This window comes from Lipophrys pholis (assembly GCF_963383615.2).
Source record: "Lipophrys pholis genome assembly, chromosome: 22".
NCBI lineage: Eukaryota > Metazoa > Chordata > Actinopteri > Blenniiformes > Blenniidae > Lipophrys > Lipophrys pholis.
In genome coordinates this window covers 19,409,242-19,427,533 of record NC_137644.1, presented here as the reverse complement: position 1 = coordinate 19,427,533, position 18,292 = coordinate 19,409,242, and the positions used below count along the sequence as shown (strand labels likewise).

Here is an 18,292-nt window from a genome sequence, read left to right as displayed (position 1 = left end):
GCTGTGACCTCGGAAAACTGGCTCCGCCCACACATGCCCATCTTGGGAAGAGGAGGAAGTACTTCCTCTCGTGGTGCCATGTGCCAGAGCAGAGCTGCCTAATTGTGGGAGGAGTCAAAGGGAGGGCCTGCCTTGATTGGGATTGGCTAAACCCCCGATGACACTATATAGGGTTTGATTCTGATTGGCTGCTTGGAGCAACACATTTTTTAAAACCTGAAACAAGGAAGGGACAGAGAGGACAGACTGTCTTCACTTCTGGGACGTCAGTCCAGGTATGGGGACGAGTAGTACTGCTGGAGAACCTTTAGGAAGTGAAGTTTCCAGAATATGAGCCTTTTAATAGTGTGTGTGTGTGTGTGTGTGTGTGTGTGTGTGTGTGTGTGTGTGTGTGTGTGTGTGTGTGTGTGTGTGTGTGTGTGTGTGTGTGTGTGTGTGTGTGTGTGTGTGTGTGTGTGTGTGTGTGTGTGTGTGTGTGTGTGTGTGTGTGTGTGTGTGTGTGTGTGTGTTCCAGTGGCCATCGACGTGGACGGTGACTTCTTCGTGAGCGGAGGAGGCCTGAGCTCCAGGTTCCGGGTGGCCAGAGTGGGTTTCCACTGGGGGCGCTGCAACGCCACGTCAGACGGGTCCGAGCACAGCCTGAACGGGATGAAGTTCCCCCTGGAGGTAAAGCCCCGCCCTCCACACGGCGCCTGTTCGGTCTGAGCGAAGGTAACCCCCCCCCCCCCCGCTCGTTGCAGATGCAGATCTACTGCTACGACCCCGACGACTCCCAGAGTCTGGACGCTGCCATTCAGGACGGCGGGAGGGTGGCCGCCATGTCTGTGCTGTTTGAGGTCAGTTGGCCTGACGGCCGGCGCGTCGCTCCTCCATTGAGGTGGAAACTGTCCTGCAACGTTAACGTCTGTCGGCTGTCTGCAGGTTAGCCTGGACGAAAATGAAAAGTTCACTCCCGTCATCGAGGCAGTCAACTCTGTCAGCAGGTTCGGTAAGAAAAGTCTGTTTGGTAACCATGACGACGCACCTGTGGGAATTTGGCTCCACTTCCTGTTTGTAGTTTGGTTGCAACGCTGTGGCCTACCTGCCTGCGAGGTTGTTCACCCGAGTCGACACGTTTTTCTTCGGGGAACAGATTCCTATTGGTTGTTCCCCAAAGGTGGTTTTAATGCAACTTTTAATTTCTCGTCACGACAGAAATCCAGCGTCAAACTTTCAGGTCACATGATCTGCCGTGGCGACCTTTTGTAGGAAGGGTTAGTCGGTTAAAACTGGTTTAACAAATGTAATAACATGTCTTCAGATATTTCTCATGCAAACATTTGTTATCAGTATAAGTATGTAATGTGCAACGACTGATAATGTGATAATTTTAGTCATTTTAAATCTCTATAATCTTAGGATTTTATCCATTTTGAACACAAAGACAATAATGTAGGAGCTTCCCAATAACGTAAGAGGATATTTGATCCGTTATCGTGATACCATTTTGCCAATAATCTAATAAGTTATTACATGAAGGTGGAGCATTAGTGTATAACTACATTATCATACTCATTCATTATGGATAGATGCGATGTAGCACGCTCAATTATGGTCGTACTAATGTTACTATTCTATTACATTATTGGTTCAAAAGGGTTATAAATAATACATTACTGGCAGTTATTACATTATTGGCTGCTACATGATATATGATGATATTTTTTAAAAAGCTGTACATTAAAACTCCCTATATAAATGTAATTTCCCTCATGTTCCCTGTTCTTGACGTGAAACCCGACCAGCCAAACTCTTTGATCACACATCTGTCGCCATGTTTCACACAGAAATATCCACAAATGGAACGATTAAAAGTTTCTGGCTTCAAGGGGATTCACGGAGAGCCTGGGCGAGGCGCCCCGGCGTGTGATTTAAAAAAAAAAAAAAAATGTTATTTTATATTTTTTTTTACACACAGCGCGCGGTGACGTGTAAATCACCGGTTTGTGTGTCGACAAAAGCCTTCTAAGACTCTAGAGATCAGACCCCCCACAGGGCCGCCTCTTCCTTCACTTTGATGTAGAATAAAGTGTGTGTGTGTGTGTGTGTGTGTGTGTGTGTGTGTGTGTGTGTGTGTGTGTGTGTGTGTGTGTGTGTGTGTGTGTGTGTGTGTGTGTGTGTGTGTGTGTGTGTGTGTGTGTGTGTGTGTGTGTGTGTGTGTGTGTGTGTGTGTGTGTGTGTGTGTGTGTGTGTGTGTGTGTGTGTGTGTGTGTGTGTGTGTGTGTGTGTGTGTGTGAAACCTAAAAAGGAAATCAGGTATGGATAGATGCATGACTCCATTATCAGGCCTGCACATATTAACCTCATTAAAAAGCTTGAATGAGGAATTTAATGATTTTATTCAGCTGTTGGGGTCAAACGCAGAGAAATTCTACTTCTAGAGGTTCTTAATGAAGCGCCGATCGGCCCGGCGGTTTGTTTGTAACCACAGGTAAGAGCGGCTCGGTCGAGGCCTTCACGCTGCGCTCGCTGCTGCCCAACAACACCGACAAGTACTACATCTACAACGGCTCCCTGACGGCGCCGCCCTGCTGGGAAACGGTGGAGTGGATCGTCTTTAAACACACGGTGGCCATATCGGAAACACAGGTCAGTGGACGCACATGTGGCATCTCGGAGTATGAAGACTCTGGAGGTTTACAGGAATCAGTGATGGATTCAGGAAAAAACAAAAATAATCCATGAATTCATGTTCGAATCGCGGAGGCAACGAGCCGGACGCCTCCTAACGTCAACCGTCAACCACCTCCTGCTTCAAGACGAAGCGTAACATTTAGCCCCGCTTCCAGTGAAAACACAAAGTTTTCCTTTCAGAAAAGTTTCGCGATGTAGTTTTCACGTTGGGCCACTAGTGGGTGCCGTTTGTTTGTTTGGTTTTTTTTGTAATGAGAAAACACTTATTAGCGCAGAGAATAATAAACTATAAACATTCTAGTGGACAGACGACTGGGTTGGATTGCTATTACTGAGACTGTCAAAATAAAACTACCAGGACACTACTGAGCATGTGCAGAAGAACTATTTATGACCATACGCATCAGCAGCGTGTCAGAAAAGTCAGGATTAATAACACAAGCTGATTCAAGATGAAATCATCTGTGTCACAATCATAAAGTTTCCCTCGCCATGTCGCCCCCCCCGCTCACCTCTCTAACCCCCCCCCCCCCCCCCCCCCCCCCCGCTGTGTCGCCCAGCTGGAGGTCTTCTGCGAGGTGATGACCATGGAGCAGGCCGGCTACGTGATGCTGACGGATTACCTGCAGAACAACTTCAGGGAGCAGCAGCAGTTCATGGGTCAGGTGTTCGCTTCCTACACCGGAGTGGAGGACGTGCTCACGCCAAGTACGTCTCAGTACACACACACACACACACACACACACACACACACACACACACACACACACACACACACACACACACTCAATTAAAAGTCTGAAATTCAACTCATGTTTTCATAATTCACATTTTGAAGAAAAAATGTAGTCGTAATACTTTTTCTCGTGTGGCGATTTTGTAATAAAAATCGATGAGCTGTTATCAATGATGAGTGGTTTCAAAATAAAGGACAAGGACAAAAAAAAAAAACAACAACTTTCGTTAAAAGTTGTCCAACGTGATTACAGCCTCATGATTGTGTGTGTGAGAGAAATACACACAGTACATAAGAAAGGTTGAAATATTTCCCCACAACTGACAACGAACCATGTCTTCAGTACTTTTCCGGAACATTCTGTCTCGGTGAATTACAGGAAATAACTTGCGCCCTGGATTACAAGTACACTTAGAATAATTCTATTCTATTCATCGCTACAGGCCGTTTAACCAGGTTAACCATTAAAGGCTTTTAGACAACAGCAAATTCACGGCATAGAAAAATTCACATTCCTCAAAGGTTGGCTTGATGCCCTTTTTATTTATTTATTAAATCATTATTATTATTATTATTATTATATAGTCCCTGCAGCGGCAGCCGGTTGCTTGCGTTCAGCTGTGTGCAGCCAGTGAAAGAGCTTATTGATCAGCTGCATGTGAACAATTGCGTCTCAGAGTTCATCCAGACGCTCACTAATCTAATTTACAACAGATTATTTTGGAGGAAGAAAGAACCAAATCACCCCCGTCAGTATAAATATTATATTATTAATCCTGTGTTGGAAAAATATGAGCCCCGTCTTCTGTTTTCAGTGAAGAGGGTAACTCAGTCCTCGGCGTGGTCATCAAACGATCCCGTTCACCGCCAGTCCCTCGTTTTCAGAAAGTGGGCCCCCGAGGTGAAGCGGCGGTTTTGGGTTTGCCGAGGAGCTCCGCTTTGTAGTTCAGCCGCCGTGCTTCTCGGCACAGGCAATTTATTTTGCAGCTCTTTTTGAAATTGAAATAAAGTATTCAGAAATTCAGAAAAGGGCTTCGTTGCGCACACACACACACACACACACACACACACACACACACACACACACACACACACACACACACACACACACACACACACACACACCGTAACCCCGTCCTGTGTTCTGCAGCCTGCAGCTCGGAGCCGGAGAACGTCCAGGCCGACGCCCAGAACGACACCACCATCGTGGTGATGTGGGAACGCCCCCGCGCCGTCTACGACACCACCATCGACTGGTACACCGTCACCTACCAGCGGCTGCAGGGCCGGGACCAGACCAGGCAGGAGTACAGGACGGACGGGGACCAGGACGTGGTAGGAAAGGCGCCGCCGTCACTCCCTGCCACCGTTTACCAGAGAAAACGGTCGTCGCAATGAAAAGGCGACTTTTTGAGGCCCGGTCCAGACGACAACGGCGCTTCTTGTAACAGCGTCGTTTCTAAAAAAATTAAAAAAATTGGATCCGCGCGGCGTTTTAGGAGCCTGAACGTTCAAGACTGTATGAATCTGAAATCGCCGCCTTGGCTTCCTTTGACGTGTAAGAAATTTGCAGGAAGCGATGATGTCATCGCTCCACCTCTCGACCCGATAACCCTCCGAGACGTCGCTTAACAATAATGGTGGATTAGTTGAGGTTTATTAAGACAATATGACGAGTTTCTCTGTTTTTGCATGCTCCGCCTCTTCTCAATTTTTGGTGAAGTTCTGTAGCAGCGTTACAGCGCCGCCCACAGGCCTGGCATATGTACTACACCTACATCTTCATGTTGTGTGGGAGCAGATTTCCTCTCGTGTGGACGGGAAACTTATTTTAAGAACGACGGCGAGAAGAAAGATCCTTTTGGCTCGTGTGGACAAGGCCTGAAACTGGATTCTATGGTGGAACTTTATAAACGCTTCGTCTCCGTCGTTAAAGGGGGAAAAATATAACTTTCTGAAAACGCTCGTCTCTGTCGAGATGGCGGAAACACTGTTACTGCACATTAGCTCCACGATATACTAGTGGGCATCCTTACTTGTATGGTCAAAGAGGCTACTAGTGCATGACGTGTGCCTAAATATACGCAGTAGTTTATTAGTTAAGTTTGATAGCACACTAGTGGACCTGGTAGTGGTATTAAACATTACTAATAAGACAGTTTTTCTTCTACTTAATTGTCTTGATAGTGAAGAGAAAGACCTTAAATTGGACATCAAACATATCTGATAAATGTTCAAACGGTTCGCCGGAGTGAATAAATGGACGATAACGACAATGTTTGCCTCCAGAGTGTCAGGACGCCCAGTCCATTTTAGCACCCACTAGTGGCCGAACATGAAAACGACGCCGTTTTTCAGCGTTTGCATCAGGAATGCCAAACTCTTCGCAAACAAAAAAAAACACGCGTTTTGACTTCTCCTCTGCATAAAGGAGGAAAAACATCCCGTCACTTCAGTCTGCATGCAATTTTGTTCTGATGTCCTCTATTATCTGGAGTCCACGCAGGTACGTTTGACTCAGGAAGGAATAATTGCTTGAAATTACTGCCACTTCGGTTTCCTGCAGTAGGAATTCTCACATTTTTTCCGCCTCTCTGCTCTCATCCTTCATCCATCTTTCTCACAACGTGACTGATGTTCATGTAAAGCAGCAATAAATCAGTTATTTACTAAGTTATTCATATAAACAGGAAGCATTAACCAGGTCAACCACTTTGATTATTCACTGATCAATGCTTTCTATTTCTGTAAGATTGAATCATAACTAGTCAACAAGTAATAATTCATGATTTTATTTTATTTTTTTCTTTATCATTTTTTCCTTTTAATTGTGTTTCTCTTTTTTCTTTCCTCTATTTTTCCTTCTTTTTCCTCACATTTATCTTTATTTTTCTCTTTGATAAATTTCCTTAATTTTGCTTATTTCATCAACTTCCTCAATTCATAATTTTGAGGAGATTTAAAGGTGATCTGTTCCCGAAAGTCATAAAAAAAATTAAATAAAATGAGAAACGCTGAGACACAATTAAGAACTATATTAATTCAAACTCTGAATTTGCTTCATTATTCCATGATACCAACCAATAATGTCCTTCCTAAAGGTAACTATCAGTTGTGTGTATTTAAAATATTATTTTCAATACATTTGCAGTGGAAGGAACTAAAAGAACATCAGTATCAGTTAGTTCTGATATATATATATTACATATATGTCAGTTTTCCATGTCTGAAGAGAACCACCTTAAAACGGCTTTATAACAGATTTTTTTTATGATTTAATGTTTACAAAGTATTTCATAGTACTTCTGAGAGGGAAGAAGGCTTTCTGGTTGCAGGTTGACTGTGTTAAAGAAAGTACTGGGTAACAATAATTATTGTTTTCGAAGCAGATTGAGACTCGGTATAGTTTCATAGCAATTTACTGACGTCAACCATTTATTTTATGATGAATATTAATACTATAATAATATATAATACAGCTAATCGAGTGATTTTCACTCCTGTTTCATGAAATACAGTGGGTAGAAATACTATGAACGCTTTGGGATTACTTGGATTTCTGCATAAATGGGTCAAGAAATGTGTTCTGATCTTCTTACGATTGACGAACGCAGTTCGTGTGGATTTAGTCACCGGTTGGCAGCAATAACCTGAACCCAACACTGGATGATCCGAAGTTATTTTATGACCAATTTATGCAGTAATCACATACATGCAACTCTGGTTTACTTGGATTTCATGATATCTGGTTCTAGTTGGCTATTTTAGATTTTGTCATTGTTGAAATATTAGATTCGTACACCACGGGTGGTAGAATGAATTAGCAGAATTAAACAAATCTAGTGGAGGAAAAAAAAAAAGAGCAATAATTAACATAGAGATATGATAGATGCTGGTAACACTGTCGTTGAAAACGCTCCAATTCAAAAACTCCTGAAATGAGGGTCAGTTAGAGCTGCGGTTCTCATTGCGACACAGAAAAATAATGAAATCAAATAGAATAGAAATACATTATTGATCCCAGGCGGGGACCGTTAACCTCCCGATCGTTCACCACACAAACTGAATAACAGCAGAACAATATAATCAGATGGCGTGTCTGAAAAAGCCGTAGGCGTCTCCATGAATATATAATTTTCTTTAGTTTCCACTTAGTATAATAGTTCTGACGTGTTTAAATGAAATAAATATTCAATAAATTACATATTGTTTGAATAATTAATATGTAATGTAGAATAAATATAGTAGAGTTGTTTAACCATATCCAATTATACATGCATAAATTATACATATACATTCATAGACTGTAATATTTTTATATTTCATATATATATAGTTGAAATATTACAGTATAAAGATGAAAAACAAGCATAATGATAATGACCAGCAGGTATGGATCTATTCTTCTTAATATATTTAGCTGCATTTTAATTAAAAACCAAACTTCTGACGGACCGCGGTGCGTTTTAATGCACAAATAAATTTATTTTTATTTTTTAAGATAAAATTGATTTTTACTGACATGTAGTTTTGATGTCTTTATACCTCAAAACACACTAACCTTTTCCTCCTCAGTATATTGAAGACGATCCCTGATATCCCCGAGTGTTTTCCGTCCATGCATGTCGTGGATCCACTGATTCGCCCTCCCGTGTTTGACTCCGCAGGGCGCCATCATCTCCGGCCTGCTGGCCAACAGCAGCTACGTGGTTCAGGTGGTGGCGTTTTGCACCAACGGGCTGAGAGGACGATGGAGCGACCAGATCATTGTGGACATGCCTTTAGAGGACCCTGGTACGAAGACACTCATTAACCTGTGCAACGCCGCTGTCATGACCGTCACTGAGTCTGTGTTCCTTCCTCGTGGTTGTAGAGAGCGAGTCCGACCCCGTCACGCTGGAATCCGAAGGCCACAGAGAGGTGAGGGAGCGTCTGGGCGCTCACATACTCAATTATGTCAGATGAATGTAATTATGTCCACAGAGGCTTGAGAGGGTTTGGAGAGCAGTGTGGACGCAGTGGCTCTTTGTTCTCCGTAGGGTTCCTCTAAAACCCGATGGGAGAAGCCAGACAGGAGGACTCCGGTGAATTGGACCCCGGTGGAGGAGGTCCCGGCGGAGCAGACCAGAGTTTACCAGAACCAGCCCACCGTCCAAACCAGAGAGACCCCTCCCAAGACGGCGCCCGACTCCACCGTCCTGCAGGAAACTCCACCCAACCCGAGGAAGGAGACGGACCAGGCCAGGCCCAAGCCCGAGGAGGTGGATCAGAACTGGATAGACTACGATCAAGCCTTGCCGACGCAGCGGCCGCTGACCAAACCCAGCTTCGACGGCAACAGCGCGATCTGGATCTCCGAGGTGACCGAGCAGCCGGGCTTCCTGTTTCCCGTCGCTCGGGAAACCACCTTCCCAACAGTGCGCCGGCAAATCACAGAGGAGGCGTCGCTGTCGGTGACCCCACATCAGGTAGGATCGCTTTGAATGGGCCCCCTCCTAAAAACCACAATTGTTCTAATCGTCTCTGTTGTTTGCAGCTTGAAGACGGTGATCCACCAGAGCCAACCAGTGAAAATGGCCCCCCCTCTGCCCAGCCGGACTCCTCCATCTCGCCCACAGACGACATCCAAGTCACAGACGTTTTCTATGAAGACGCCGTGGACGGCGCTCCCCTGGAACGCCTCACCCTCCCTCCCTCTGCCGCTGCACTGCCAGGTCCAATTTTATATAAAGAGCCTTTTCTGGGTTTGACACTAATGTGTTTTTCTTTTAACCAAAATATCTTGAACTGCTGCTGCTGGAGGAATTTCATATTCTAAATGTTTTAACGGGTACTAGAGGAGGATTTTTGTTCTGCTGGATGAGCTCCGTGAAGACTGACGTCGTAGTTAAAGCCAAATGATTCATGTTGAAATTATAATCATTATATAAGCCCGTCATGTTTCCATGCAGGTAACAACGACGAGGCCGTGAACAAAACCAAAACCTCCACCTCCTCCCCGCCATGGATCACGGAGAAGACGGGCACGGCCAGCAACACGCTCGCCGATTCCCTCTACAAGTCGTTCACCACCTCGTCGCTCGTCCGCGTGCTGATGCACACGACTCAGCCCATGTTCAACGGTAAAGCCGAACACACCCCGTCACATTAAAGGCTCGGAATGTAAGACCTGGTGTGGAGGCGAATGTTAGATTTTTCTCTGCTGTGTTTCTCTGCTGATCGGGGTGATAAGAACGATAATCACAGGCTTCCTCTCCGCTCTCTGCGCTCGTTTGGAAATTAAATGCGATCGACTCTTCAAACCAAAAATCTTTCAGCAAACGGCTCCAAGAGGTCAGATTTTCCGCGGCTCTCTCTAATAATCTTGAATCTACTGGACCTCTGTGATTAAGGTCTGCTTCTGGGACTCCTTCTTCTGGATTCTGGTTTGTGGCTCAATGGCGCCCTCTGGTGGTTGGTGGTCTGTTTCTCTCCACTCGTTGGCTTTCTTCCCTTGTTCATTACGGGATTCTTCTTCCTGTCCACCACTTTTTCAAAGCACCCGTCTCTCCTCTTCTTCAGTCTTTCCTTCACATTTCGGCCGGGAAACATGTTACTCCTTTGACTTTTCTTGCAGCAACCACTCCTGCGTCCAGCGTCCAAGCCTCTGTCGAAGGCGCCCCCAACTCCAATGAAACTCTTAAAGGAAACCGAAGCGTCACCGATGAGGGAGATTTAATCACGTCAGTTAATAAAATCTCCCAGAGTCCTTCTCCGCCGCTCAAAAACGAGAAGAGCCGCTTCACCTATCATCAAAGGTCTCAAACTTCTACTTCCGATTCCCACCATCGCTTCACTTCCTCTCTCTTGAGCGGCACCGGCTCCTCCGATGTGAGCGGAGTGGATGGAAATAGCGGCGCCGGCCACAACTCTCTCTCGGCTTTCTCCGATTCTGAAGATTTGGTCCATCCTACAGAGGGCAGCGGGTCGGGTTTCGACTCTGTGGTTACGACTAAAATGTCAGGATTTCCACAGGTGGAGGTTGTGGAGGTTGTGGAGGTTGTGAAGGCGACAGACGGAGGTGAGGATCCAGATTGGGCACGATGGTATTTGGATGTAGAAAAGGTTAAGATTGAAGCTCACACAGAGGAAGATAGGAATCGGCGAATAGACGTGATGGAGGAGAACGACAGACGGGCCCAGATGAGAGTAGAGGGCGGCAGCGGGTCTGGAGAACATGGAGGACTTGATGTCAACGAAAATACAAACGTTCACGACGACAAAGACGCCTTCAAAACTGAGGATATGTTTGTCGGCGGAGGGGATTCCAGAGGGAGTGGTGCACGGCTGCCTGTCGGCAGGAATCATGCGGTGGTGGAGTTTCCACAGTCTGACAGCTGGGACCAACAGGCCAGCGGCCAGGACCAGAACACACATCCTGACGGTGGAGGATTTAGGGTGGAGGAGCCTGTCGGGTGTGAGGGTGCGGTAAAAGGAGGCGGTGAAGAGGACGTGAGGGCGGCGGGAGCCGGGGGCAGTTTGTCAGGCGTGGTCGGTCCCGTGGTCGGTCCCGTGGTCGGTCCCGTGGTCGGTCCCGTGGTCGGTCCCGTGGCCGGTCCCGTGGCCGGTCCCGTGGTCCGGCGTCTCGCCCCTCTGCCAACAAGCACAGACACTGAAAAGGAACCGGACCGGCGCACGGGAGGTAAATGTTACGCTGCGTTTGAGGTAATTACCTTTATGCTCATTTCTACAGGCACTGATGGTGGAAACGCAGTGACGGAGTACGTGGAAGGGATCGTTGATCGATCACTATCGATGATTTTTATTTTTTTTAAAGAAATACAGATTTATAAAATCTAATTAAGAAAAAGATAGAAAAGGTTCAGAACATCATCTGTATATAACAAAAATCAAAGTATATTAAAAATAATATAAAATGAGCTGTAAAAATGTGTCTTGTGCTGAACTGAATTCTCCACTGCAGCCTCTCCACTCTGTCAGGCCCTGACCGAATGTCTCCACTGCCCTCTCTGCTCTGTGATGCACTGTCTTCATGTTTCCACTGCAGCCGCTCCTCTTCACTATATGTGCTGGACTCCTGTCTCTCCTGTGATCGCTCCACTCTGTCAGGCCATGACATGTCCACTGCGACCTCTCCACTCTGTGGTGCACTGTCTTCACGTTTCCACTGCAGTCTCTCTGCTTGTCTATGAATGTTGTACTCATGTCTCCACTGCAATCTGTTGACTTTGGTGGACACTGACATGTCTCCACTGCAACCTCTCTGCTTTGCACTGATCTCATCTGTTTCCACTGCGGCCTCTCTGCACTGTCTTCATGTGTCCACTGTAACGTCTGTTTTGCATTGAACGCCTGCCTCTCTACTTCAACCTCTCTGCTTTGCACTGATCTCATGTCTCCACTGTGACCTCTCTACTCTGCTTCCCACCGTTCTTATCTCACTGCTTCTCTACTCTAATGTGCCCTGACATGACGTCTCCACTGTCACCCCTCGAACTCCCCCTCTGAGCAGCTGACCTCATGTACTGAATTTTCTGTCATGTCCACTGTGACCTCTCTGCTCTGCTATGAGCTCATGTCCTCCCTTCTCTTCCCCTCCAGGGGGCAGCAACAGTAGCCACGAGTCTCGGGTCGGGCTGGTTGAAGGCTTGGAGAGAGAGAAAAGGACGGTGGTTCCTTTGGCTGTGGTCTCCACTCTGACCATCCTTTGTCTGATGGTGCTGGTGGGGATCCTCATCTACTGGAGGTGCACACACACACACACACACACACACACACACACACACACACACACACACACACACACACACACACACACACACACACACACACACACACACACACACACACACACACAGAGTCTGTCACTGAGAGTTTCACTTCTATGTGTCCGTGTCGCAGAAACTGTTTCCAGGCTGCTAACTTCTACCCAGACGACACCGCTTCACCTAAAGTCATATCGGCGCCGTCGACCCCTCTGCTGCTGGCCACCGGTAACACACGCCCCCTAGTGGTCAAAGTGAACACACTGTGAAGCCGCCGGCGAGCCAATCATTCCGCCCTGTGTTCCAGATGGCCACGAGCCGCTGACGGTGAAGCAGTTTGTGAAGCACGTCATGGAGCTGCACGCCACCAACTCCTTCTCCAAGGAGTTCGAGGTGCGTCACATGATCAGTCCAAACATTGTAAATCCAGAGAGAGAGAGAGAGAAAAGTGTATTGAAAGTTTTGGTTGATGTGTGCCTCATTTGTCAAAGCTCCTTAATGCTCCTCCATATCTCTATTAACATCATGGGACAGTGTCGATGTGTAGCAGCAAAATAGACGCTTATGATTTGTTACTAACTACGGCGAAGCAACAGGCTCTTCATCCTCTCGATCCACACCGTGCAGCTTCTCTGCTTGTATTAAATGTGAAAAGAAAAAAAAACCTTGATCAAGTGGACAAATGTGAGGTTGTGATGAGCAGCAGGTACGTCTGCATGGCATTAGTCACCTGTTTCCTGGCATGAACCTCAAACACACAGACGGGATTACCTCCACGTCTTTAAAGTAACGATGCAAACACGTAGATCAGACGTCAAGCCTTGTTTTTTTATTGTTTTTTTATCGTGCTATAGCCTCCCTGTTATAAACCTAAAAATCCAAACTAATTTGAGGAAATGGTTTGTATTTCCCACTGGGCGCCTCCTCTCTGTGTGTATCTGAACCCCAAAGTTCCTGTTCCTGTTCCTGCACTGACTCCCTGTCTGTCTGTCATCTTGTCCCCCGATCCCCCCTCACCACCTCCACCACCATCGTCGTGCTTTCTGCATCCACACCACCCTCCATTAGATTGTCAAAGAGTCCTACGAGGTAAGACGCCTACCATCCCCTTTTATAACTCTCCGCTAAAACGGAAGGAAATTAAAACGACGTGACATTTGTTCCGCGGTGTTTCACCCTCAGCGTCCAGGTCGCAGCGGCTTTAGAGGATTTTACCGTTTCTCTTGTGTTTTTACTGTTTCTCTCTCAGTTTGATGTTTAAACGTTCGTTGTTTTTGGTTCGTGAAGCAATTTGTTGAATTATTGCTTTTCAAATAACTCTTTTCTGTATTTTGGTCGTTCACCTGTTTTTAAAATTGTATTTTTTTATTATCAGAGCAAAAGAAAGGAAACAGATTTAAACAAGACTTAGACATACAGAGGTCATTAACCATGATGCACATTATTGCAGGAACTTTAGAAACTACCTTTATTTCCCCAGAGTGACCCACCAACCATAGTGACCAGTGACCAACCATAATAAACGATAGAAAAATAAAAGTATGAAGAATTAAATAGAAATGAATGAATAGAGAGGAGAGGAGAGGGGATTAGTTAGGATTAGAACAGGATTAGAACAGGAGTGTTCAATGAAGCATAAGATATAGAAATATTGTTTTCCAGCTCGTATAGTAACTAGAGACACGACTGATTGATAGAAACACTCGTATAATTGTGACGTGATTCTTTAGTCCACCGACGTCATGCTGATGTCTTTGGTTGACATCAGCATGACTTTGGTTTACTTCCTGCTGGTTTTCCTGGTGTGAGTGAACTGACCGTCTCCGTGTCGGTGTTGTGTTCCAGGAGGTGCAGGCCTGCACGGTGGACATGGGCATCACCGCCGACGGCTCCAATCACCCCGAGAACAAAAGCAAGAACCGTTACATCAACATCCTGGCCTGTAGGTGGCGCTGCCGTGCGACTCGTTTGAGGGAGACCACCAGAGACTCATCACAATTTACCCTTATCGTCCTCTCAGACGACCACAGCCGAGTGAAGCTCTCCAACAGCTTGGACAGGGACGGGAAATGCGGCGACTACATCAACGCCAACTTCGTGGACGTAAGTGTTTTTACCCCCGCCACCACCACCACCCCCACCCCCACCCCCACCACCATCACCCGGAGGCGGCGACCCGAGGGAGTCTGTGAGTGAACAGACCCGTTGTTCGCAGGGTTACGAGCGGACGAGGGCGTACATCGCCGCTCAGGGTCCTCTCCGGGCCGGCAGGGAGGACTTCTGGAGGATGATCTGGCAGCAGAACGTCGGCGTTATCGTCATGATCACCAACCTGAAGGAGAAGGGACGGGTAGGTTCCCTCAGCCGGGGTTCCAGAATCACCACGGGCAGAACATACAGTGATTTCTTTCTTTACTTTTACAGACAAAATGCGACCAGTACTGGCCAGATGAGAACCAGGAGGAGTACGGACCTTACCAGGTGACCCTGAAAAACACCAAGACTCTGGCTTACTACACCATGAGGACGTTCACCGTCCGGGACACGACCAATAAGGTACGAGTGGCGCCGCTCAGGGTTCTGAAGTAAGTCCAGTAAGTATATAAAAACTTCCCGTTTGGTCGCCCAGGTGCCTCAGAGGAGAGTCGAACACACGGTCCTTCATTACCACTACACTCAGTGGCCCGACATGGGCGTCCCAGAATACACTCTGCCTGTCCTCGCCTTCATCCGGGCGTCCTCGCACGCTAGGACTCAGGAGATGGGACCCGTCCTGGTCCACTGCAGGTAGAGAGACAGGGAGAGTGTGTGTGTGTGTAAGTGACTGGTTCCACTGGAGTATTCACACTGAAAATCATTGTGTCTGTGTCTGTGTCTGTGTCTGTGTCTGTGTCTGTCAGTGCTGGTGTGGGACGGACAGGAACCTACATCGTGATCGACAGCATGCTGCAGCAGATCCACGACCAGGGGACGGTGAACGTCCTGGGATTCCTCAAACACGTGAGGACGCAGCGGAACTTCCTGGTTCAGACGGAGGTAAGTCAATAAATAAATAAATAAATAAATAAATAAAATCAGTTTCATGTCCCTTAAAGAGACAGTGACCCTAACCCATTCCACCATCAGCCCCTTTAACTTTTGCATTTCTTCTGTTGCTTCGACATTCGTAATCCTGATGTAGTAATCCTGATGTATGACAATCATTAAAAAAAGAAAATCATCTTTAGATGTTTCTGATTAATATTGAGCCACTTTAAGTTAAGGTGGGAAACGATGTAGGTAGATGCAGCCAGCAGAGGGCGGTAGTGCAACATGGTGGTACTGATTAATACTTTTAACTTAAAGGGGACATATCATGCTAAATCCACTTTTTTAGCCCTTAAATGCATTTTGTTGTATATTTAGAGTGTTTAGAAGTACAGAAAAGTTCAAAGTAGTCTCTTCAGGTGCTCCGTTGATATCTTTATATTCTGTTTTGGTCATATTTTGCGATCCGTTTCGATTTTTCTATTCTCTATTACGTTTTTTGAACAATGACGTCACAGTATTCTCAGCGGAACTGCCAAATTAGGACATTGACATTTCGAGCAATCCGCCATTTTTGTTTCTCGCTGCGATTTTGTAGTCCAACCGAAGTTACGAGAGGATAAGTGGAAATGTTCGGTTGTTGGATGTAGTAACCCACAAGCTTCGTTACACCGTCTCCCAGCATCAGAACCTTTTCGAAGTGCCTGGTTGAGTTTTATTTTTCACAGAAATGTACCCACATCTGTGGGTAAGGTCATTTTTGTGTGCGCGAATCACTTTAAGGACGACTGCTTCAGCAACCTCCGCCAGTATAAAGAAGGATTTGCCGAAAGACTTGGTCTGATTGAGCGGTCAGTTCCTTCTATCTATGGAGACGACGAACAGAGCACTTCGGTAAGCTGTATATAACGCTAAAAAGTGTGATGATAAGACGTCCCTGTCATTGTTTTGTTAGCATTAGCAGTTGCACCGTCTTCATATGTTAGCGCTGTGTGCTCGTTTTAGATTAGAATGTAACTTCTGTGTTAAATAGTCGTTGTAATACAGGCAGTATTGTAGTAGTGGGCATGGATGGAGAAGTTAGTGTAAATATAGTAACACACCATTGCGTTACATCCATATGAAGACGTTGTTCTGCAGGTGCATCATCGTCATTTTCATCTGGCTCCGCCGGGTCCGACTCTGGCTCCAACATGTATGGCTGGATGGACAAATCTTCCGTTGTTGATATTTTGTAAATAATGTGTGAATATAAAGTTTCTGCGCCGCTAGATAATTGTATCTGTTCTATCAAACTACAAAGATGGCCGAACAGGGTGGCGTTGAACCGAGTATCACCTCTGCAACCTGGAGAGGAGGCGGGGTATGAAGAGACCGCCCCAAAACGAGTTGCTCTCAGAAGCACATCAGAAAAGGGGTTGAAAAGGGGCCTGTGGAGCTCTAATAATGAGGAATTCAGACCCAAGCATTGCAGTTCCGCGTTGTATAGACCACAACTGTATGATTTATATGTAAAAAGGAAGGATTTAAAAGCATGATATGTCTCCTTTAATATAAGATTAAAGAAAACAAATATTTGATGCAAACTGATGCATGTGTCCCTTTTTCAAACGTACTTTGAGTCTAATAAGTTTTATATATGTTGATCTAATTTTTGTGAGTTTTTATGTCATTATATTTTTTATAAACGACCCAAATTAGTGTGTACACACAAGTATTTGTCTTTACTCTAGTAGTACTTTCTTGACAATAATAATAAAATAAAAAAAACCCCGACCTGTTTGTTTAGGAGCAGTATGTGTTCATTCATGACGCCCTGGTCGAGGCCGTCCTGAGCCGCGACACGTCGGTGACCTCTGACCTCCTGCACACCTACGTGTCCGACCTGCTGATCCCGGGGGCGGCGGGCAGGACGCGCATGGACAAACAGTTCAAGGTACGGCGCTTTAACTTTCAGAAACACAAGGCGACGCCTTGGTGTAAATTGGAGAAAAGATGCTCACGTGCCCCAAAAAAACATTTAAAAAATATATATATTATGAAATGAACGATAGGCTTTTCATGCCAACACTTAAAATGGGTCATTTTGTGGCATAAATGAATTAAATGCTGACTCTGCTATCTTTAAGACATAAAAAATGAAATCCGGAAGTCTTCTTTAACCCCCACAGGAATCTTTGGCGCCCCCTGTTGGTGTCAGGAATCACTGGTGAATAGCACTGTGGGATTTTCTGAATGTTTCTTCTTCTTCCTCGTGTTTCAGCTGATCAGCCAGCGCCAGGCGAAGCACGCCGACTACAGCACGGCGCTGAAAGACGGCAACGCCGAGAGGAACCGGGCCAGAGCGCTGATGCCCGGTAGGACCAGGCTGCGCCGCGCAGCTTCACGCTGATTGTCATTTACCGTAATTCCTGGACTATAACCCCCTACTTACCTCTCACGTGTGCAGTGGAGCGATCCAGAGTCTCTCTCGCCGCCTCGGAAACAAACGCCACGGGTTACATCAACGCCTCCTACGTGACGGTGAGACCCACACTCTCAAACGGCGGTTCGAGGCGCCGGCGGGCGGTTTTCCTAACGAGTCGTTCTCACAGGGACATCGCCACACCAGAGAGTTCATCGTCAGCCAGACGCCCATGAGCAGCACGGTGGCAGACTTCTGGAGGATGATCTGGGAACACAACACGCAAACTGTTGTCCATCTGCCAGACTCACACTGTCAGGTATCACACACACACACACACACACACACACACACACACACACACACACACACACACACACACACACACACACACACACACACACACACACACACACACAGAATGTGTTGTGAGGTTGGTTGTTCCTCTGAGGCCACATACCGGCGCCTCTTTTCACCCGGAGTGAGTCGGACAGGTAAAGTAGTTCCATGATAACCTTTAAATTTAAACTTTTAAGTTCTTCTTTGTATACCTGTGCAAAATATTCACAAAATCAAACGGTTACTCCTGAAAATACACTTTAAGACATTTGTTAGAAAGATATATTTAATGTTCCTGGTGGTTCGTCTCGTTTTGTCCCTCATGTTTGACACTCCTGGTTTACAGCT

General features: G+C 46.2%; 1 protein-coding gene across 1 annotated transcript in view; it reads left to right on the top strand.

Moving 5' to 3' along the window:
* The window catches only part of LOC308126904 (receptor-type tyrosine-protein phosphatase zeta-like), a gene marked incomplete at its 3' end in the record, with an annotated part of 57,717 nt that overhangs the window by 37,356 nt on the left and 2,069 nt on the right, over nt 1-18,292 (top strand). Inside the window, exons 4-29 of the mRNA XM_080491596.1 lie at nt 515-666; nt 741-836; nt 922-988; nt 2,471-2,628; nt 3,234-3,381; nt 4,560-4,744; nt 8,077-8,203; nt 8,283-8,365; nt 8,449-8,877; nt 8,946-9,123; nt 9,361-9,531; nt 10,026-11,090; nt 12,011-12,155; nt 12,311-12,402; nt 12,482-12,567; nt 13,243-13,263; nt 14,020-14,116; nt 14,195-14,277; nt 14,390-14,524; nt 14,599-14,730; nt 14,804-14,961; nt 15,075-15,210; nt 16,991-17,137; nt 17,465-17,558; nt 17,651-17,724; nt 17,796-17,924. Coding sequence (XP_080347722.1) covers nt 515-666; nt 741-836; nt 922-988; nt 2,471-2,628; nt 3,234-3,381; nt 4,560-4,744; nt 8,077-8,203; nt 8,283-8,365; nt 8,449-8,877; nt 8,946-9,123; nt 9,361-9,531; nt 10,026-11,090; nt 12,011-12,155; nt 12,311-12,402; nt 12,482-12,567; nt 13,243-13,263; nt 14,020-14,116; nt 14,195-14,277; nt 14,390-14,524; nt 14,599-14,730; nt 14,804-14,961; nt 15,075-15,210; nt 16,991-17,137; nt 17,465-17,558; nt 17,651-17,724; nt 17,796-17,924 — 4,388 coding nt within the window. The remainder of the gene's footprint in view (nt 1-514; nt 667-740; nt 837-921; nt 989-2,470; nt 2,629-3,233; nt 3,382-4,559; nt 4,745-8,076; nt 8,204-8,282; nt 8,366-8,448; nt 8,878-8,945; nt 9,124-9,360; nt 9,532-10,025; nt 11,091-12,010; nt 12,156-12,310; nt 12,403-12,481; nt 12,568-13,242; nt 13,264-14,019; nt 14,117-14,194; nt 14,278-14,389; nt 14,525-14,598; nt 14,731-14,803; nt 14,962-15,074; nt 15,211-16,990; nt 17,138-17,464; nt 17,559-17,650; nt 17,725-17,795; nt 17,925-18,292) is intronic.